Consider the following 24,292-nt stretch of genomic DNA (forward strand, 5'->3'; position numbering starts at 1 on the left):
TTTCTTATATGGACACATGGCAAAGAGAAACTATCAGAATTTGTTACCTTAGCAAATTCTTTACATCCAACAATCAAATTTACATTCGAATGATCAACAAACTGGATTACGTTTTTGGATGTTAATTGTTAAGGTTCATATCATTAACAACAAATTGGAAACGGAAATCTTCAGCAAAGAAACCGACTCGCACCAGTATCTTTCGTCATCGTCCTGCCACCCTAAACATGTCACTAAAAATATTCCAAAAATCTATTCATCAGAATAAGAAGAACCTGTTCAACAAATGAGCTCTTTGATAAACATGCAAAAATAATGAAAACATACCTCACGAAGAGAAACTACAAAGAAAATTTAGTTGACGATGCAATACAATCTGCAAAAGAACTCGACAGAAAACTCCTTTTAATCCCAAAAACTGAAACCAAAAAAGAAACTTTGCTTCCCTTCATCACAAACTATCACCCGACCCAACCAAACCTTCGAAAAATATTTTCAGATTACCAATACATTTTAGATAACAACGATAGACTAAAAGAAATTTTCCCAAAACCACCAAGATTAGTCTATCGTAAATGCCCCACACTAAGGGACAAATTAGTCAGAGCAAAGTTGAAACCAGAAACTCCCGTTAAAAAGAATCCAGGCTTTTCCAAATGTGGCAGAAAATCGTGCAGTACCTGCCAATATTCCGAAGAAAGGAAAATTGCAACAAACAAACAGAAGACAGCAGAAATAAGGATTCGTCAAAAAGTTACATGCAACTCGGAAAATGTAATCTACCTGATAAGCTGCAAAAAGTGTGGCATGCAATACATAGGAGAAACGGGAAGACATTTAAAATACCGAATAACTGAGCATATTAGAAGTATAAAAACCCAAAACAAAGATCTGGTTGTTGGCGCCCATTTCAGTCAACCGGGACATTCGCTTAAAGATTTGAGTGTCATTGGCATTGAAAAACTATTTCATGACCACATTTATCGAAAGAACAAGAAATCCCATTACATTCATCTTTTCGGGACACACGAGCCACAAGGGATGAATATTAAGGAAGTTTAGACCAATTACAAAAAAAAAAAAAAAAATTATTTTCATTCATTGTTTTAATCAATTCTTGTACCTAATATATTTTTTTCTCAGAATTGGATCATGCATGGCCAGATATGCTAATAACAGACAAAATATCACTATATTACATTTGACACACAGACAACTTTTCTGGTCTGCATTATACAATACTGAGAAATAAAACACCATTGTGTAACTTGGACTTCAATTGCTAAATATAAAACAAAGAGAGAGATCTCATCAATGACACTTATTTCGGCCACCCGCTGTTATTTAATCAAGAAATTCACAGATTTTATTGATTATTTAACATGCGTGACTCCTATAATTCTACTATGATTGTTTAAATATGCATGTAACTGCTTTTCGTGTTGTAGTTGAATTATGTTTGTCTGAAGAAGTCTGACCTTGGTCAGACGAAACGTTACAGAAATGTATTTGTGTTAGTGTGCAGCAAGACTCTTGAATCACTTAGGATTGTTATCTCTACTCTTGCTACAGCATCCTTGCAATATATGCATACGGATCCACCGGCACAAAAGCATAGAAGAAGGATAAGTAGTTAGTCTCGCAGAAACCAAATAATAGTGGTAAGTTGATATTCTGAAATTTTTCTGTTCGAGCTGAAAAAGAATCTCAGTAGAATCACTGTTGTAATACAGCAAGGTAAGTAATTTAAAAAAATCATTTTCAAGTATTTCGAAAATCGTTTTTAATTCGTTTGTCATTTTTCTAGTTTCCGCGGATACAGAAAGTCGTGACAAAACAAATTATTGAATGAAAATCATTAGATGAATTATCTATGAAAGCAGCATCCGTTTAGCAAACATGTAAGTGTCTTCTTAAGCGAAACCTTTTTTGGGAGAATTCTAGTAAACGTGTGTATACATGATTTCAATGCAATCGATGTAGATCAATACAATTTCTATATTTCCCAGGGCTTCTTCATATAGTCTTGTAAATTTTATTAGCATTTTCAAAAAACTATTTTCGTCCATTTCGAATTTTTTTTTGTAAATCGTCATAAATATATTGGCATCATTGTAGTTCTCATTGATACAGAGTCGTGACGAAATGGATGAGCAATATCAGAAGGATCACTTTCTATGGAAAGCATCATCTGTTTTGCAGGTATGTAATGTACGCCATTGTGTATACATGTTTCCAATATAATTATTATAAATGAATGCAATTTATATCTTTCCAGACCTTTATAAAGTCTTGTATTTTTCATTAGCAAATGTGTTCAAAACAAAAGACCTAGTTAATTTTTTACTTTTGTCATATAACTCGAATTAACCATGCATTATTCAGTAACAAGCTTACAGGACGCCTATGAAATTGTCATCTTAAGTTTAACAACATTTTTACTTGAATATTTGACTCAATTATATAATTTCGTTGCAGGTCGATTTTGTACAGAACGTGAAGACTGGCATTAATCTGCAGCACCCGAAGTTTATTTAAATATTATTCTACCAGTTTGCAGTTCGGCAGAGAGGGAAACTATCGTGTTGATAACGAAAATTAATTGAATATCGAAACTTTCTTTAAATTCGATTGTTATGAGCTTTAATATGTCAAATTTTTGTTGGTGAGAAAAAGGAGAGATACGGTAAGAGGGAGCTGGGTGATGTCAAAGCTCAAAATTTCGGATTCCTATATTTAATAGCAATGCTTACATTCCGTGTATTTCGCAAAGTATTTTGCAGTAACGAAATGAATTGTTTGTCAGGTCTCATATCCAACCAAGACGTTTAATCGGACCACCAGTTCAGGTGTTGTCACTTTTTTTTTATTTCGTTAGTTAATAAGGGATCCTATGATATAATTAAAATGATGATCTTGACCAATGTGTTAAAATTTGTAATGACCATCAATGACAATTTTTAATTAGCATTTTTATATCATTAGTGATTCCAATATTTGGCTGCTTGACATCTGCGCCGTATATACGACAACATTTGACATATCAGACGTTTTCTATTCATTTCATTCTGTGTAATAAAAATGGCTCATTTATGTATAGAATCTCAGTATGAAGGATGAAAGAAAGTCGTAGTCGGGATTGAACGTAGTGCACCCAGACCATTTGTAACAAATATGTACCCCATCCAGTGGAGTTTTATCGCTTTGTTAAAGTAACTGCAATCGTTTCTTTTAGTGCAGTTTTGTCAATTTCAATGGGCTCTATACCGATTTTTAATTATTGAATGCATTCTGCGTTATGATATGCAAATGGTTATTTTGTTTTACTACGCCCTATCAACGTTAGGCATGATTTTCTGCTTCTACAATAATCATTGAACCCAAATATTGAAAGGGAAATGTGTTCCGTAGAAATCATTTTAGACCGACCAAATATATGTTTTAAAGCCAATTTGCATATTAACTCCCCTAAGAGGTCGAGTTTATTTTATCATTTTCTGAAAGGTATTTTTATACTCCAACTATGATAAACTTATGCGTGGCAAGTCTTGAGAAAGTAGTAATACCTAATACTGAATATTGACCGAAAATAAATTATTTCACACGTAGAAGAGGATAATTTCATAGCTAACTTGCATATTAACTCTCCAAAGAGGTTAAGTTTATTTTATCATTTTCTGAAAGGTATTCTTATACTCTATCCAACTATGATAAACTTATGCGTGGCAAGTCTTGAGAAAGTAGTAATACCTAATACTGAATATCGACCGAAATAAAATTATTTCACACGTAGAAGTGGATAATTTCATAGCTAATTTGCTTATTGACTCCCCAAAGGGGTCAAGTGTATTTTATCATTTTCTGAAAGGTATTTTTATATTCTATCCAACTATGATAAACTTATGCGTGGCAAATCTTGAGAAACTAGTAATAACTAATACTGAATAATGATCAAAAAATCAGTTTATACCCAGCATAGGATTCTTTCAAAGCTAATTTGCATATTAACTCCCCAACGAGGTCAAGTTTATTTTATCATTTTCTGAAAGGTATTTTTATACTCCAACTATGATAAACTTATGCGTGGCAAGTCTTGAGAAAGTAGTAATACCTAATACTGAATATTGACCGAAAATAAATTATTTCACACGTAGAAGAGGATAATTTCATAGCTAACTTGCATATTAACTCCCCAAAGAGGTTAAGTTTATTTTATCATTTTCTGAAAGGTATTCTTATACTCTATCCAACTATGATAAACTTATGCGTGGCAAGTCTTGAGAAAGTAGTAATACCTAATACTGAATATCGACCGAAATAAAATTATTTCACACGTAGAAGTGGATAATTTCATAGCTAATTTGCTTATTGACTCCCCAAAGGGGTCAAGTGTATTTTATCATTTTCTGAAAGGTATTTTTATATTCTATCCAACTATGATAAACTTATGCGTGGCAAATCTTGAGAAACTAGTAATAACTAATACTGAATAATGATCAAAAAATCAGTTTATACCCAGCATAGGATTCTTTCAAAGCTAATTTGCATATTAACTCCCCAACGAGGTCAAGTTTATTTTATCATTTTCTGAAAGGTATTTTTTATACTCCAACTATGATAAACTTATGCGTGGCAAGTCTTGAGAAAGTAGTAATACCTAATACTGAATATTGACCGAAAATAAATTATTTCACACGTAGAAGAGGATAATTTCATAGCTAACTTGCATATTAACTCTCCAAAGAGGTTAAGTTTATTTTATCATTTTCTGAAAGGTATTCTTATACTCTATCCAACTATGATAAACTTATGCGTGGCAAGTCTTGAGAAAGTAGTAATACCTAATACTGAATATCGACCGAAATAAAATTATTTCACACGTAGAAGTGGATAATTTCATAGCTAATTTGCTTATTGACTCCCCAAAGAGGTCAAGTGTATTTTATCATTTTCTGAAAGGTATTTTATATTCTATCCAACTATGATAAACTTATGCGTGGCAAATCTTGGGAAACTAGTAATAACTAATACTGAATAATGATCAAAAAATCAGTTTATACCCAGCATAGGATTCTTTCAAAGCTAATTTGCATATTAACTCCCCAACGAGGTCAAGTTCATTTTATCATTTTCTGAAAGGTATTTTTATACTCTATCCAACTATAATAAACTTATGCGTGGCAAGTCTTGAGAAAGTAGTGATAACTAATACTGAATATCGACCGAAAATAAATTATTTCACACGTAGAAGAGGATAATTTCATAGTTAATTTGCATATTAACTCCCCAAAGAGGTCAAGTTTGTTTTATTATTTTCTGAAAGGTATTTTTATGTTCTATCCAACTATGATAAACTTATGCGTGGCAAGTCTTGAAAAAGTAGTAATAACTAATACTAAATATCGACCGAAAATAAATAATTTCAGAAGTAGAAGAGGATTATTTCATAGCTAATTTGCATATTAAATCCCCAAGTAGGTCAAGTTTATTTCAATATTTCCTGAAAGGCAATTTTATGCTCTATCCAACTATGATAAACCAATGACATTAAACAACATGATGCGCAACTACGGCATTTTTGGCCGAAGATCGTATCCGATAGCACGCTCCAATGCACATACTTGACGAGACGAAAACGAGCGGATGTGTGCTGCTTTCAAGGCATAGCACGGATGGTTTTCGTGCCTGCTTTGACAGTTGTTGTCGATTTTAATGATATTTTGGAAAGTTGAGGTAAAAAGAAATCGGAAAAAGGTAAGGTAAATACTATTGTTGTATATCACACTCGGGAATCGCACTGTTAAGTACATGTGGGAAAACCAGCTTTTGTCAACAACTACGAAGGTATTAATTCAGTACGGTACGTAGTTGCCCATTTGCCGAAATTGCATGTTTACCTAACCCTTATGGTTCCAAATAGTTCATGCACCTCCATTTAGATTTTTTTAATCAGTCAGGATATATACTCATTGGTGTAACATACTATTGCGCATTCACTTTTATTTGCGTATTGAATCAAAGGATTAACAAGTTCACCTAAAATTCCACTCATACCGGTCTATATTGTATAATCTGATCTCTCAATTATTTGGAGCCACGAATGCTTGTAAGTTTCTGACTAAACCCCTTTATTAGTTGGTTTATATACCAAATTCAGTAAAACATATTTACATAAATCATGAGATATTGAATATATTAGCTTTTCCATTCTAAATCATATAGACTGCTTTATTTATTCTTAACGAAAATTAATAAATCTCCTCTCTTTCTTCAGATGTGAAAGTTGTGGACGAACCTGTCTAAGCATTGTGAGACTCCTGCAGCACAAGAGGCAATAGCAAAAATAGTAAGTATATCAATCAATAAATTAAGCCGACATAAAGCAAAACTTTCAACTATTCGTCTAATCTCAATTTCCTATTATTTATTCACAGGACAACTATAGCAGAAGGGGAGATATCAGAAGTCTGGCGATATCAGTGACGGTGTGATTCCAAGAAATATAATTGGAGTACTCCATAAATGTTTGCAATAGAAGAACAACCTATGGAGGCATGCAAAGACATTTGACCCTCTAGTAGAGTTGTGTATGGCCCCCACATCCTGAAAAGCTTGAGGAAAATAACTAAAAATTCCAAAGTGTAAGATTGCATAAGCGATCTTATTTGTAAAAAGGCACAAAACACGCCAGACATACTTAAAACAGCTTTGGAAAATGGTTCTTTGGTTCATCAACTTTATGTAGTACTATAGAAGAAATTCAGGTAAGGGGAAAAACATGATTCATGATAAAATACTGTTATATATATTTTAGACAACTTCAATCTAGACCAGGGATGTCAAACTCGCGGCCCCAGAGAACTTCCACTGCGGCCCTCGAACGCTTAACAATAATTGTAATGGTATTTTGGAAGTTTTTTTTTTATCTAACTGTAATAGATTTTTCAAACCTTTCAAAGTAAAATTGATTATTCACACAGAAAACAATTTACTGAAAGTAGTTTTGAACAATTAATTTATTTTTTGTTAACATTTTGGCCCAATTAAGAATACACATCAAGCTAGCAAAAGAATACTTGAATAAAACACTTGAGTAATTAAATTAAACGCAAAGTACATGAAGAAGGTGGCATTTTCGAAGAAAATGGGAGTTGCAATATTTCTGCATTTCACAAAATTCTGAAGCACATTGTTTAATTTGTCATATTTCCATCAATACAATGAAAAAACACAATAACCTCAGCAGTCAATATGACAAATTCAAAGACCAACTTCGAACAGAAAATTTCCATGTGTTTGTATATATTTTAATATAATTATACAACGTTCTAGTTACTAAAAATCAATATCAATAATAATTCAAGCAATCCTATGCCACGCAATGTGGCGCGAAATGTCTTGTCGAAAAAATCTGTCATTTGTTTTTTTACTGATCTGTACATGAAATGATAAAAGTAACTTTTTTGCATTACTGGAATTAATTAAACATTCGCAAAGATCCAGATTAACCCATGATCATGTGACCTCGTTAGTTAGAGTTGGAACTATAAAATCATTTCAGCCTGGCCTTAATATGCTGGTGACACAAAAAAGCTGCCAAACGTCAGGGCAAATGCAATTAAAAAAACATTGAATTTATACTGTAGTATTATTTTTAATTTTAGGTCCATATATTTAGATTAAGTCATTTTTAGTGTATGTATTATTTTTTTCTTATCCAAAGCTTGTTCAAAAATGATTTTGATGGTTGTACATAGAATTTTAGGATTTTTTATAACAAATACATTAACTTGCAATAATAGTGGAATGCAAATATTAATATGTAATTGCATTTGAAATTAAAGAAAATAATAAAACTTAATCCAACTGTTTAGTTGCATCACAATATATGTCACAAACTAAAACTATCTTAAAAATATCTTTCAATTATACATTATCAAAAACTGTTTGCGGCCCTTTTTACAATTTCCAAAATGCAATGCGGCTCTCAAAAATCAATGAGTTTGACACCACTGATCTATTCCAGACGATTCAAGCATTGCTTTGGGAAATAATATCACTTCAATTAAATTGAAAAAAATCTCGCTATATTAAATACAAAATCGTTGCTATCATAAAGGTAAACCAATTCAGCCACTCGAAATATATTGGCCTTCACAAAGCAATGGAGGCAAAATTGAGAGTTCATGAGCTATGAACTTTTGTTCTTTTCTTTGTTTTGAGCTTTTATACTCCACAGCCCCTATTAATTTTATTTCAATTACCATGTGATGGTCATACATATCTTCAACTTGTATGTTCTGTCATGATGTATTATCTCAATGTGTCAAACTATTAATTAGTGTGCATATTTAGTTTCCAGATGACATAAATGTATTGTCTTGTTTATTACCTCAGCTTTGAGTATTGACAAGAAAAAGGTGCCAGTAAATTACGTGAAATTTTTTTTAACTCTTTGTTATAATCAGAATTCACAATTAATAGGAATTATAAACAGCCAACAATCAATGAGAATTATATGCAAAATCCCCCAGAATAAATTTGTCTTCTAAAATCGGAGGAAGGCAAAACATATATAGGTAGTTTCCATCCACACAAGTCTTTCAAGAAGACTTACTCGAGCCAAACTAAATGAGCATCGTCAGGTGATCGGTAAGGCTGAAAGTTGAATCAGCCCTGAACCTCCTGCATAGAAGATAATATTAAATAGTGGGCTATGAGATAAATTCCTAAATTTAAACAAACCAATCTACGGGGCATTATGTACCAGCAATGTTACCCACGATTAACTGAATATGTAATATGTCTAATAAATTCACCAACTAAAGCAAGTTCGATAGGTGCAAACTCTGTGTTATGGAATTGTATCACAGCACCGTTAAAAGAAGTAAAAACAGTTTTGCTGTTTTGTATGACACCCTCTTTAAATGAAATTTCAATGTTTAAGCGCAAACATTAAAATTACTATCTTTGAACTTTGTCATTATCTGCAAAATGTTCCACACAAATCTTTACAGTATCGTGTTTGTAATCTTCTCTGATAAAAAAAAAACGTCTATGATGTCCAGAATTACTCTTTACAGCTAGCTTGTCTGCCATTCCAGCTTTCCAAGTGAGCAAAACTTCTTAGATATAATGATTATTTTCTTTCGTCACAGACGCAAGAAGGCAGATACTACAGGTAAAAAAGGCGCCAGGTAGCAAAAGCGAACGGAAAACGGTCGCGAAAGGAGACGATAACTATGTGCATTGGAGCGTATCATGAAATACAATCTTTAGCCTGTAGTCGTATGGAGTGACGTCAGAGTTGCCCATCATGTTGTTTAATGTCATTGGATAAATTTATGTCGATCGTCAATTATAAAGAAAATAGACATGGCGAGTTAGCTCTCTCTCTCCCTCTCTGCTCGCAATCAACGACTGTTAGGATAGGATAGGATAGGATTTACATATTTATCCCGGGGGAGAGGAAAGCCGATAAGACGGCTTATCCATATGGCGAACCACGGCCTCTCGTCCGGTTACCATTCCAAGTCGGGTATGGGATTAGTTTTTACTGTATTGTTTGTTTTTCGGAAGCATGGACTTGGTGGTGGAGGAAGCCGTAACCGACCAGCGGTTACGTGAACCACCCAACGACGGCGAGGAGTCCAGCAATCCTCTCGCACATAACCATCCCTGCATGGGATTCGAACCTGCGAACCCACGCAGAGTAATTAGAGGTGCGGTGGCGAGCGTATTCCTAACGCTTAGCCCGTTGAGCCACACCGCCGCTGTTAGAATAAAATGAGACTGCCGGTAGCCAAATAGAACTTTTGATATATTTAGCGTTGTTGTTGATTTAGTGCTCATACAATCAATTAATATGATGATATATTTAGCATGCTTAGATGAAAATGATAAGTTGAGACATCCTTTGCGCGTCGAGTACCGGTACCGTACGGTACCGGTACCGGTATGCCTTCCGATATATAAGCGTTTTCTTGTCACGTTGTTACCATTTGCATAGTAGGTATTGTAACCAAACACATTTATTTTGATATATTTATCCTTATTATTGAAGTTGTTAGTATAAACAGCCACCTTTCCATCTCCCATTACAAGAAGAGCCTCCGCACAATTGCAGGCTAACCCGTTAACCGCCGTCGCATGGCGAGTTAGCCCCCATGGCGAGTTAGCCGTCAGCCCTGGGAAATTGTGGGCTAGAGTAACTTTGGTGAAATATCAGGGTTGCAGCTTGCAGGGGCATCTGGCAGGCTGGGCATTGTTCTGGCTGGGGTTTAGTGAAGTGAACGCCGTACCGGTAACTGCTCAAACAATGCCAAACTAAAATGTGACATGCCATTTTAATGTAATTACCACAAAAGTTTGTGCCGGTACCGGTACAGCGTTATGACGAAGAAAGAAAAAAGCCTTTATTTCAAATCAAGCCTCGCAGCCTACCGGTACTCAATTTTCAACTACAGAACTAGGCAGGTATGTCAGTGCCGTTTATTGTAATGTGTTTGCGCAAGACAAACTTTTATATTTTTTTTTCATTTTTAGCAGATATTTGGGTTGTATTTTCACATCACATTTTTGTTTAGCATGATTTACAGTATGCAGTTGCGGCTGTACAGCGTTTAATTTACAAGACTCTTGTTCAGTTGTCTGGTTGTTGGAATCGAGAACTAATTTATAGCTTCATAATCAATAATATTTTTTAACTACAGTTTGGTAAAATAATTTAGACATAGATTCTTCACAGTTCCTTTTTCAGTCAAAATTATATTGTTCCCATTCAACTTATCAATTTAACAAAGTTCAAAATGATGAATTTCCTCGGTAATGAGCTTGAATCGTGCAGCGAAAGCACAGCCGCAGCAGTTTGCGACGCCACTGGTCGTGTTCCGAGTAACGGGCAGCAATTTCATAATGATGTGCACTCGAAAGAAGCATTTTCTTTGATGAATCAACTCCGCAAAAATCGGGTTATGTGTGATGTTCTTCTTGTTGCCGAGGGAGCAGAAGTCCCAGTTCATAAACTAATAATGGCTTCAGTTTCTCCCTATTTTATGGCTATGTTTGGTGGAAAAATGTCTGAGTGTCGAGCCGATCGTGTAAAATTAAACGGAATAAATGGTGACGCTTTGAAAGAGCTTGTGGAATATGTCTACACTGCTCAAATTGAAATTACAGAAGAAAACGTCCAGAATCTCCTTCCTGCTGCAAGTTTATTGGAACTAACCTACGTTCGAGAGTCATGTTGTTTCTTTCTCCAATCACAATTACACCCCACAAATTGTCTTGGAATTCGTCAGTTTGCGGATATCCATGCTTGCACTGATCTACATGATCAAGCAAAGTCGTTCACAGAACAACATTTCACTGATGTCGTACACGGTCAGTTGATAGTGGAAAGTGTTTGGTAGGAGTCGGGAGTCATTCTCCAAGTAGAACAGTGGTTCTCAAACGATGTGGTGCATCCCATAAGGGGGTTGATCGTAGACAATTTTTGAGAGGAGGTGAAGCTAAATAAAAAATATTTGTTAGATTTGATCTTGCCGGCCTTATTTCAGAGAATTCAAAATGGAAATCCCGCATTCTTTCCAAATCTTGATAAAGCATGCGAAAACATACTAAAAACGTTTCATTTATTTCATTATTTACGCTCCATCCACTTATTTTCAACATGTTTTTGTGAATAAAGCATACTTTCTTCTTACTATCTTTTATTTGCAGCTAAATGTTAGCTAGTTATTTTTGAGGTGGGGTGCGCGACTTGACAAAAGGGGGGCACGGCTTAAAATGTTTGAGAACCACTGTTATTGAATATACTTAATCTCAGATGGATTTTGATGTTTGATTTCTTTTAGGCCTTCCTGATAAATTGTTTTTGAATTCACAGGTGAAGAGTTTCACAATTTGTCTTGCGAACAAGTATGCGATCTCATTAACAGCGATCGTTTGTCCGTGGCGTCAGAGGAAAAAGTTTTCGAAGCTGTCATAAGCTGGGTTAAGAGTGGAATTGGAGACAGGTTAGTTGAAATTAGTTTAGGTTTTTTTAGCTATTGTTAGCCATGATGACGAATATAGCTTACAATTCCTAATTCATTCTAAAACATTAATTTTGAATATTGAATATAATCTGAATTAGTTTGTTTGAAGTGCAGGCACTTTTTTTTTATACTACACATATTCATGACTCTCATTTCCAACAAGGTCCTATACAAGGAGCCACTGTCATCTATTTAAATTTATTGCACCCCAAGTGAGGTGGGGTGCGCCTTAGAATTTTTTGGTCTCGGTCAGATGTTACTTGCTGTAATAAAATTTTAATCAGATTCAAAAATATATTTTATTGAACGCGTAAATATCCGCTATCCGCTTCGACCAGTAGTTCTCAACCTTTCTTCTTTCGTGGCCCATTTTTGTTGCACAAATATTTCGTGGCCCATTAAATTTTATCACGCAAAAGATAAAATACAAATAAATACTTTCAAGAAAATACTTTCACTTTACTAATCAGAATGAAAATTACCCCTCAGTAGCGAAATACAGCATCAGCATTCATTGCTGCTACAATCAAAATTTAACTATAGTGACGCAAATGAAACGGTATTTATCAATAACTCTAGCAGTTTTTAACGGGTTTGTGCCCCACTTGGAAATGTTGCTATGGCCCAGAAGTGGGCCATGAACCACTGTTTGAGAACCAGTTGTTTAGACATTTCAGCTAGAGAGTAATATTATCTGCAGATTCGTTCACCATATTTTACATTCAAAATATTTTGCAATATATATGCACAATTCCCCAGAGTTCGAGCAATCAATATTTCAATACATTTACTGGCGTTACTGTCTAGTAATTGATACATTTTGTCTTGTGCTTGTCTCAGGGAAGTCAATAAACTAATAACATGTCGAGAATGCAATTATATTGGATTTTTAGGCAATTATCAATACATACTTGGCCCATACTTGGTATGTAATTGGTGGAGTATTGTGAAGCTATCAGGTATTTGAGAGTGGAAATGTTGGTATTATTCCCAAATTTCAGTATTGTAGCCTTCAAACATTTCAAATTCCAAATAGTTTGTTCCAAATGAGGTAAAAAATAAAGGGATGTGCAATATTTCAGATATATTTGATATTTCATACCCAGGAAATGAAATATCAGAATGTATTTGTAATAGAAAAGCAATGGCTTCGACCAATCCCTGATCCCCTTCTAACAACTAGTTATTTATTCGATATGATTAACACAAATTGGCATCGATCGAGTTTGAGAATAAAATTGCTGAGTTATAGAGTAAAGAGTTAAAGTATTTGAAATCGGTTGGTCAGAAATTATTTAGTTTTTATATGTGTGCATAAACAGGTATTATAGCAATAATAAAGAACTAAAAATATTGGTAACACAAATACAATGCAAAATCCCTTCCTATTTCGGAAACGCATGGATCGACAATATTCAGTATTATCAAATTCAATTTCTGTATATGTTTTTATAAATACGTCCCATTGTGAAAAATATTTATTTTTATTTGTCATAAACAGCCACAGATAATATTTCATAATGTATTCAAAATTCAATTTTGACCATTCTTATATGTAGATTTGTACTGCTGTGTGTTCACCATATATGAGTCAAATAAATATTCAAAATGAATGTGTAATTTTATGCTTTATGTTGCCCTCTACGGACGATATGGTCCGTGACAGAACCCCTGCCTTGTTCAGAATGAAACTCCACAAGTTTCATTCTAAAGAAAAACCTTCCTCGCATAAATGCTTAAAATCAATGAATAATCTTGTACCTCATGTTACCGTCTACTTATTGACAACTCTTGTCCTAATCTCCGTAAGATCAATAGGTTTCTCAGATATAATCTGGATTAGGGATATGTGAGGTCTCAGTTTTAACGAAATTTAAAATTTAATGTTATTCTTAATTTCTCGTGCAGTAAGTGTACTGAAACGAATAGAATATTTCAAGCTAATTGAATTAGGATACTCCTGTACCAGGTTAGGGTTAGGCCATAATTTTATTCTGAATTTCTTTATTTTAGTTATATTACGAGTTTGGTGACTGTCCCTGTTAACCAAGTGAATATACATACCCCCTGCCCATAGGTTTCAGCCTCTTTACACAACTTGATGTAAAGTAGGCGAACAAAATTAGTTACTTCCATATTAGTACACATACTTTTGGAGCGCCGGATTTACGGTAGTTATATTCAACATTTCAATAAATCCTTGATTTTAGAAAGGGATTTAGAATAGTTTTGTTTGAATAATTATCATTCTTAGCAATTGAAGTATACCAATATCACCAAAAGATTTCTGAATAACTGAATAATTACCTCCAAACAAGGCTCCTTATAAGCAGACACTAGTTAAGGAGCGGATATTTCCGTGAGCATAGACTTTCTATTTTATTCCAGTAATAATAACCCATCAGCAATAAATCAACAATGACATAAATAACAATTGAAATTTCTGCAGCTGCCCAAACACATCTTTGGCACATCTTGTCATTATGTCTGCTCAGGAATATTAGTTCAGTGGTAATGCTAAAAAATTAGGGTACTTCCGTAGTATGTGAACCAAGATGGCGGACACCGTAACCGGTATGTTTGCCAGGTTAGGTTTAGGCCATAATTTAGGTACAAATACTACGAGAGTCACTCTGCTAGTCCCTGAACTCGTAGTAGAAATAAAATAAGGATAATTGGAATAAAATGGGAAGCGTTGCTCAATAAACGAGTTAGCTACTAAACTCATACATACTCATACACATTCAAGATCAATCTTTCATCCCAATTCATTATCATTTTTCAGGGCCGATCTGATGCCTTCATTATTAGAACACGTCCGACTCCCACTACTTTCCCGTGAATTTCTTGTCGAGCGAGTAGAGCAAGAAACACTGATTAAAAACAACAACGCATGCAAGGACTATCTAATAGAAGCAATGAAATACCATCTCTTGAACTCAGATCAACGTGCTCTCATGTCTAACCCGAGGACAAGACCTAGAGTTCCACCAGGTCTGTATTTTGTAAATTTTTTCAATTTGCTCCATATCACAGCTGATAGAGGCACGCACCCATTGGGAAGTTAGGATAGGATAGGATTTACATATTTATCCCGAGGGAGAGAAAAGCCGATAAGACGGCTTAATCATATGGCGAACTACGGCCTCTCGTCCGGTTACCAGTCCACTTCGGGTATGGAATTAGTTAGCCAGGTGTTTGTTTTCGGAAGCATGGACTTGATGGTGGAGGAAAGACTTAACCGACCAGCGGTTACGTGAACCACCCTACGGCGGCAAGGAGTCCAGCAATCCTCTCGCACACGATCATCTCCACATGAGATTCGAACCTGCGATCCCACGAAGGGTAATCAGAGATGCGGTGGCGAGCGTAGCACGATGAGCCACACCGCCAAGCCAGGTTGAATCTCACCCTTGTTCAAAATGTGAACAAAGCATTTTTCTGTATCATACATAGCAATTTGTCGTAGCTTAAAACTCTCTTCAGACCCTCAAGACTTGAAAACCCACATTTTTACCCTAGCTATAATGTTAGGCGCGGAAGCAGAGCTGATTTTATATTTCTCTTTACAATTGAACACCACATACTTCTTACTTTCATAATGGGATTTGTAATCTACCAATCAAATTATCACTAGAATGATAAACAGAAGGCCATGAGTGCTAAAAGCCTTCGAAAGTGGTTCACAAGCATAAAAGGTTGGGAACCACTATCCTATCTTATTTCCCCACCCCTCAAAAAACTAAATTAATGACACTAAATCGTCACAGGTCTCTCAAAAGTTCTCTATGTTGTCGGCGGCCAAGCACCGAAAGCAATAAGATCTGTGGAAAGTTTTGATTACAAGGAGGAAAGCTGGAAGCATGTTGCTGAAATGTCTACAAGAAGGTAAGTTTGCTAAAAATAAAAAGCATTTCAAGGTAAAATAGGTTTTTCATTTGTGATGTTTTAAAAAGAGAATTTATAGATTAAGAAAATAGAGCAATATGTTGATAGTTGTTCAATTTTCCCTATTTCCAAGAACTGGGGCTCTGTGGGAATTTAAAAACGAATAAAAGCAATAGTCTTACTGGGGGCGATTTCATTTTTAACTACTTAGATTAGGTTTCGAATTTGCACTTTGAAAACAGTATTTTAATAGATACAAAAATCACGGGACTGATTTTTTTTAATTGACATTTTGATAATCTTCAAAAATCAGTGGTTAGTACACAAGCGGTTCATAAACATAAGAATGGAGCAATAGTTCTGGATGCCCCAACCAATCAATAATTATTATTTTGGTATTTTGTTTCTCAAAACTTTTTTGACCGCGGGCCGGGTATGACTCAAATTGTGTTGAAACGGGCCGGATGAATATTTTTGTCAATGCAATACAATAAATTCACAAATGTTGGGAATATCGCAGAATATAGAACGAGAACATCCTAGGAAAAAAATTAACAAGATTTCTATATCTAGACAATTATCCTGAGTTTAGCTGTTATCAAAACGTTGCTGTCATGAATTAGAAATGTTACGAAATCCGCGGCAAAAAATGTACGCATCACGTCTGCTCGTAAATATATACTACTACGGTCTGCTAATTACCGTTACGCCGGGTTAAAATACCTCTCATAAAAACGACTATCTGCTGTAGCTTGGAATTCTATGAAATTTTGACATAATTTAGATAAAATAAACAACTATTATCTGGTATTTGATTTTTTTTTTATTAGCGCATAAATTTCCCAACATTCGACGCTTTTAAAAATTACGCTCCAGTTATACGTAGTGCAAATTAATGATATTGTCTATGGACACCAATAAAATGTATGTGGACGTGTGTATTTCTTTCTTAACTTGATACAATTTTTATGAAGTTCGTACAATCAGCACATCGTTAATTATTACCCACAATGAACCACTGTCAAACTATCATGCACAACTCCAGCGTTTATTTGCGACGATCTTTCGGCGGTGTCAGTGACCGTTGCCAGAATAAAATTCTGAAATAGTCTCAATATACCATAGATGTGACGCACATGGAAAGATTAGTGATTGATATGTGTTATTTTTCCATATTTAGTTCAGTTCTTATCAAAAAAGTAATACAATCATTACGGAAAAAATTGGCCTGTCGGGCGGTACTAAAATTCCGATATCTCCGTTATTTCTTGACCGTTTATTATAAACTTGGTATTGTTTTCTATTTTCACTCAGATCTTTCCACTGGAGCAGTTTTTATTTAAATCGGATGGACTTCAATTTTTTGTAACTAACATACCTACATGAATATCCGCATTAAAGCAGTACAAAAGTTAGTGTGGCTTTTGAAATTGGAGCAGTACGCGAGGGATTACAGTACTGCACAAAATGCACATTCGACGTTTATTTTAGCACAAAAAACAAACAGTTTCGTCGAAAGCACGCGCCACGAGTGTACAAGTGTTTCGCAGAAAACGTTACGTACTGGTAGCATTCAAAGTCGCATAAACGAAGTTTTGTTTACAACCACGACTGAAAATATGTCAGGGTGACAAAAGTGTCTGAGCGGACGCGGAAAGGCCTATTATTACGTCACTTTTTTGCATCTTGCCGATTGGCCAATGTTACGAAATAAACAAAGACGACGATGCTCGTGAAAATCTCCCATGGAAAAAAATTTAGCCATTTTTGTGTGTTATTGCGGACCGGATAAAATGACGCCGCGGGCCGGATAAAATGACGTCGCGGGCCGGATCCGGCCCGCGGGCCGTAGTTTGGTGACCCCTGAACTAGATTGTCATGGTGACTAATTTAGTCACAATATGATCCCTGTTTCACGGAATGCTCGGAGGGAGCTCGCAGAACACAGTTTGTGAAACGCCACTCTAATACCAAGTGTTATACAAGGTGTACATAAACGGCCTATTTCAAATTAAGGACTTTGACGTGCCACATGCGACTAATGACAGGCGTATAGAGGTATATTAAATGAAGTTGAAATATTAAATAAACACTGATAAAATAAAGCAAACCTGGTTAAGAATAAGATACATTAAAAACTGATTTTATGATAAAATTGAAATTGTAAAAGAACCTTATGAGCACCATGTGATCTCATAATCAAACAGAGCCGAAGTTAATTTCAAATTTTATAACAGCTCATTAAAAACACTTGTCACTATTATGTTGGGGGCAATAATTCAAAGCGGGTTGTATATGAACATATGACAAGTGTAAATACACCCATACGGTTTGTATTTGTCTGACAATTATCTTGTTGCTAAGCTATTATTTGCGCAATCGATTCATGTGTACAAATATTCTATATTAGCTATTGTAGTCATATTATAAAGATATCTAATATGATTTGAAATTAATTATATGCGATTCTTGATTTTAGAAAAAAAATAGGATACTCACTAATGGTATGACCAAAGAGCAACTCCATTTGATTTTGAAACTGTAAAAAAGTTAACAAATCTTAAACCGAAAACTTATTGAATATACATTGCATGTGACCAAATTGAGATACTCTGTATTAGAAAATATGACCACCGAGTTAAGTGGAACCTTCTCACTTTCCAATATTGATTGATATTGTGGAAAATTATTCATTTATTCCATTTCTATCATTCAAAGTTATTCTAGAACAGCGTTTCTTAAACTATGTTCTGCAGAACATCTGCGGAACTTTTTCGCAGTGTTCTGTCAGACAGGAATCGAAAGGCATCGAAATTGCGACTAAATCGCCGATATTTCACACACATTCTGAACAAATATTCTTAATTGGTGGGGGCAGGTTTGTGGGTGAGAGTTTCCCTGCGCACAAATAAATTAATATGGCAAGACATTTTATTTGTTACAATCGGCCATGGATTGAATATTTCACAACAAAAGATTGAATACTTCCTGAAAAAACAAGCTCATTTAACGAGTGTCGTTTTCACTTGGAATATATCATTGGAAATCCCCCCTCTCTGAAAATCTTGTCTGTGCCTGTGTTTGTATTATATGAGTTTGTTTAGGAAACACAAGAAATATGCAGATAAAACAGCGATTTAATTGGTTTAATTTTTACAGATTTGAGAAATCATTGAGTGGGGCTTAAGTCCTACCTCATACGGTGCGATTTCAAAAGCCCAAAATGATAATTTTTCAAACTTGTTCCTGAAATCAAGATTTAAAACATTGACTATAATTTTGAATTCATTGAGTTCATTTTGAATATCCCATCGTTAATTGCATCCATAGTTACAACATCATATTAAATTTCAGATGCAGAGCAGGAGTTTCAGTTTACCAAGGCCATATTTGGGCTGTTGGGGGTTTCAATGGCTCTTTGCGAGTTCGTACCGTGGATATATACGACCCAATCAAAGACTGTTGGACCAGTGGACCTCATATGGAAGCGCGCAGATCAACACTAGGTGCCGCTGTTCTAGGCGGTATGCTGTACGCTGTAGGAGGATTCGATGGTTCTACAGGTATTTGTTTGTTTATTTATTTTAGCTATGAACTCCCAAAGTGTGTGAACCAAGATGGCGGACACTGGAACGTAGTATGTGTAACAGATTAGGGTTAGGCCATAATTTCAAGTACAAATACTATGAGAGTCACTTGGCTAATCCTTGAACTAAAATAGGGAAAATTGGAATAAATTTATGGCTGAACTGATACACACTATGATGGGTGTCTGCCATCTAGGTTCACATACGGTACTTCGGGAGTACCAAATGCTCTACACAAGAATTCACATAAATGTGGAGCACTACATTCCGAAATGATTGAAATTTTTCACATTTGGCTAAGTCTTTTTTATGAGACATTTTTACTCTAAAAATAAGAGAAAACTGATAGTTTTGTTTCATTAAACTCTAAGGCACCATTGAAAGATTGTGTATGGTTCCCCCTTTTCCTTGGAGCCCTAACCACTTGCTTATTTTGCTTAATAGGTAATCCAGTACTGGGTGGAGGCGTGATAATTGAATCCAACGCTCTATCCACTTTGCGTCAAATCTTGCAATCACCAAATTTATTATACATATTAGATATAGAATCAATGACATTGGCAGGATGAATTCCGGTACCTATCAAGCTGTTAGGCAGCCATTGCTGTTATTCCTTAATTAAATAATGATAACTCATTTCAGGTCTGAACTCAACTGAAGTTTTTGATGCGAAATTGAATGAATGGCGAACGTGCACTCCGATGAATACTCGACGTAGCAGCGTCGGGGTAGGAGTTGTTGGATTTCTATTATACGCTGTCGGCGGTTATGACGGGGTTTCTCGTAATTGCCTATCATCAGTCGAATGCTTCAGCCCTCATACAAAAGAATGGGTTTTTGTGGCGGAAATGAGCACGCGACGTAGTGGAGCTGGCGTTGGCGTTATTGACGGACTCTTATATGCTGTTGGGGGTCATGATGGCCCTCTTGTAAAAAAGAGTGCGGAAGTGTATAACCCTGCAACAGACCATTGGGAGCCTATTGCTGACATGAATATGTGTCGTCGTAACGCAGGTGTTGCGGCCGTTAATGGACTTTTGTATGTGGTAGGAGGGGACGATGGGTCTTCGAATTTGGTAACAGTCGAATGTTACAACCCAAAAATGAATGTTTGGTGCCTTTTGCCCACGACTATGAGCACAGGGCGCTCTTATGCTGGTGTGGCCGTAATTGATAAGATGAGTATATGAACATTATGTCTTAATTGATAATACTTCATGACTAGCATCAACAAATTACTTTATGTGATCAAAATAACCTCATTGCAATTTTAAACAGTTGTTTTGAATCTAACATGGCTTCATCCAGGCTGGCCGACACCATGGCCGTAATCCCGAAATTTAGCGGTTCTTAACTGGGGGCTGGGTCAACCCAAGGGCAGCTGAAGGCGGGCTGCAATGTTCATCGCAAAACTGATTTTACTTATCCTTTTACAAGAACCCCCCCTTCCCAGTTCTTCCTAGTTTCATTGCTTGAGGGTATTTCACAGGGTGTTTCCATTTTGTTGAGCATGAATTGTTTAAACGTAATGCAATTTGGAATCTACAAATCAGAAAAACAATATAAATACCACTGGAATGATAAACAGGGGAGCCAAGAGTGCTAAAAGCCTCCAGAAGGGGACCACAATCCCTAATAGGTTGAGAGCCACTGTCGTAATTGATGAGATGTATATATGATTATTGTGGAGATAAAAAGATTATCTATATCTGGAATTCTTCATATGTCATCAACAAATTACTATATGTAATCAAAAGAATCACCTCATCATGATTTTTAAAGGCTGTTTCATATCAGACATCGTGGTTGTAGATGATAAGATATGAGTTATAATAAAAATACATCTTTATGCAGAATACTTGTAAGCAGTGTTCCCTCTAATTTTTGTAGTATGTGTGCGCAGAAATTTTGGTGTCTGCGTACTTTTTTGGAAATGACTAATATTTGTGCAAAAACCAATGAAGAAATTTTGGCGTTCTAACTAGGTAACGGGTGGGCCAACAACAAACTTTCTCAACATGCCAACCGAGAACATTGTTACATTACATCGGAATACGTCTGTGCGCAGTAAATCTATGCGTGTGCGCAGCCTCTGAAAGCTGTGTGCGCGCGCACACGCGCACACCTTAGAGGGAACACTGCTTGTAAGCATCCCAAAGTTCCATTTGTGATCCACTTATTCGTGTTCCACTTATTTGTGATTATCGAAAGGCAAATTACTCATTAGGTGTTTGATAGAAAAGTTCATGAAAAATTTTCCTACAAGTTAATGTACAAAGCCAGTCTTGAGCCCCATTGTCGTTGTTGGGACGAGTTTTTTGAAACTGAAAAAATCAATTTTCTCCATAACTAATGAACTGATTTTCAGCCTTTACGAGGAAGCTATTACGTTTACTTTTTTAAATCTTCTCCAAGTCCTGTAAGATCTATATTTCACTAAAATTTTGCCGTTTTAGTATGCAATGCAACTCAATATTTTTTTTATTTTTATCTGATTTGAATCTGTCGTAATCTAAAACATGAAAACCCATCTATCATACTTGAAGAATTCTCAATTTAAAGAATACATGTCCTACAGTGTAACCAAAATTTCTGAAACTATGGAAAATATAGAAACCACCCAAATCACTGTTTATGTTAATTTACCTGCATTTCAGCTCATCGAATATATTTTCATTTTACGTACTCTTCATTTGAGCATAATTCAGTTTGAAATGTATATTCGATATACCACAGTCTGGAATTATTCAGAATGGTAGGCTACATTTTTTTGCATACCACATCTTTATATTATTTTTCATTCTTCAATCTAAACAAATATTTTTATTATTTGACTCCATGCCATATGTTCTGAGCATTCTAATAAAGATTACTCAGGTTTGTGCAGAGCTATGGGAGTTGAATTTAGCATAATTTCTCTGGGATCGGAGGAGTCTGGTATACATAAGTTTTTGAATCAAAGTGGACTTTGTCGGAATTGGAATTTCGGTTTTTTGATGGTGACACTCACAAAAAACAGTGAAATTTGCTGTATAAGTTTCAAGAGCATTAAATTTACTAAGTGTTTTCTAACAGTAGGCTATCAAGAAAGGCTTGCATACACCAAAGTTTTTGTCAGTAAAATTTGATTTACCTGGGAGTCGAAATCTTTTACAACCCGGAGTAAAAGCCAAATAGTTTTTTTAAACCTGTATCGTACATTTTGAAAGTACCTCATGTCATAATCAGACTTTTCACCAATCTGGAGGTCAGCCGAAGTTAACATTTTTTTAACCCGGAATCAGGAGCCATAGTTACTTTTATGTCTCAAGGGTTTGGAAACTAGTAGAAATTTTTAGTTCAAACGTTTGCTTCTTAGCTCTATCCCCATTGGAAGAGTTGTGTATACTGAAATTCTATCTGTTTTCAAAATCATACCGCATACCAAATTTGACCTGAATCCTGATTTCACTGTAATTTTGATTATCTGAATTTTAATAGAGACATTGTTTGAAATAGTATTGACTTTCCTCTAAGGTAAGTAAAAATCCTCAGAATGACAAACCAGGGCTTTTGGTCTGGTTACTAATCCATGTTCCCTTCAAACTAAAATTTCTTAGCATCCCTGGAAAAGAAAATCAAAAACGCTTTTTCTCGTGGGCAAACCACTGTTTCTCCCTTGGTTACTAGTCCATGTCTCCTCTAAACTAGACGTCCCTAGCTTTTTATCGATTATTTCCTCTATCGAGGTAACACCCCAAGGTGTTTTGGATAAATTCTCTTGAATTTCTTTCAAAGTGGCACCCCTCGTTTGAAGAGAGGTGAACTCATTTTGCATGTTTTCTTAATTTTGCCTGTTCCGTGATTTATGTTGGTTATTATCGCATATGTTTCTTCTATTAATTGAAATAAATTTCATTGATATTGTGAGATCTGTATGAACAAACTGGTAACGATTTTGACAGTAGTGCCTTCAGGAGGAAGGATAGGCTAGGAAGGCTGATAATGCGTATTGGTCACATTCGTACATGAACCTGATGCCGGTGGAAGTAATAAACAACTGCTGGGCATTTCGAATTAAACAGTACATTGTTTAAATTGGCTTGGTCGAAAATTTTAAATCGCCGCCATCTTGTTACTTTTTTGTTCACCAAAGGTTGAGGTGAATCCATCACTTTTTTTGGTGCTCTTGAAGTATGCGCACTAAGATGTCGCATAACCTGAACCCTAACCTGGTACACACCTGAGTTCAGGTTGTGCACCATCTTGATGCGCATACTTCAGGAGATCCCTTTTTTTATCTGGGCTATATTTTTAAAATGCAATTCTGAAATATTTTTTTTTTCGAAGCAAATGATTGATTGGTGAAACAGGTTTCTTATTATTGAGCATGATAACAGCGATTCGCAATTCGTCCTCAATATTTAGTTTGTCATAACAACCAGAGTAAGATATTTCGAAGTCATAAGCAGAAAGAATCTCAATTTCACTACTACACACATCTGTGACCATACTCATAGTTACTTTTACACAACTGAAATTTTGAGTAAGAAAAGAAATACTTCTTAATGTACAACTGTTTCAGAAGACCAACGACTTGACCCTTGACCCGGCCCCACCACACCCAGATTAGGAGACACAGTTATATAATCATTATGGTGATAATTACTCTGCATGGGCTGGTTGGGGATAATTATGTGCAGCTTGGAAATAATCAGAAAATCCTACTAATTGGATCTTGATTCCAGTTCATTAACTTCAGAAATCATTACCAGTAGTTCAAAAGTGTTTCAATACAGC

At 35.4% G+C, this 24,292-nt stretch overlaps 1 protein-coding gene and 1 long non-coding RNA gene across 2 annotated transcripts; both read left to right on the plus strand.

Annotated features, from left to right (window-relative positions):
- Nucleotides 1–663: 663 nt before the first annotated feature.
- LOC120337742 (uncharacterized) lies at nt 664–2,898 on the plus strand. The gene is made up of 4 exons (XR_013475243.1): nt 664–1,661; nt 1,808–1,901; nt 2,134–2,202; nt 2,479–2,898. It is a non-coding gene; the product is annotated as an uncharacterized LOC120337742 (long non-coding RNA).
- Nucleotides 2,899–10,692: 7,794 nt separating this feature from the next.
- On the plus strand, nt 10,693–23,422 carry LOC120325665 (kelch-like protein 3). Its single transcript, XM_039391755.2, has 6 exons — nt 10,693–11,382; nt 11,888–12,017; nt 14,824–15,032; nt 15,809–15,926; nt 19,281–19,489; nt 20,156–23,422. The coding sequence occupies exons 1-6, from the start codon at nt 10,809–10,811 to the stop codon at nt 20,701–20,703; spliced, it is 1,788 nt and encodes a 595-aa protein (XP_039247689.2). The 5' UTR covers nt 10,693–10,808; the 3' UTR covers nt 20,704–23,422.
- The last annotated feature ends 870 nt before the right edge of the window (nt 23,423–24,292 follow it).

This window comes from Styela clava, chromosome 4 (genome assembly GCF_964204865.1).
Source record: "Styela clava chromosome 4, kaStyClav1.hap1.2, whole genome shotgun sequence".
NCBI lineage: Eukaryota > Metazoa > Chordata > Ascidiacea > Stolidobranchia > Styelidae > Styela > Styela clava.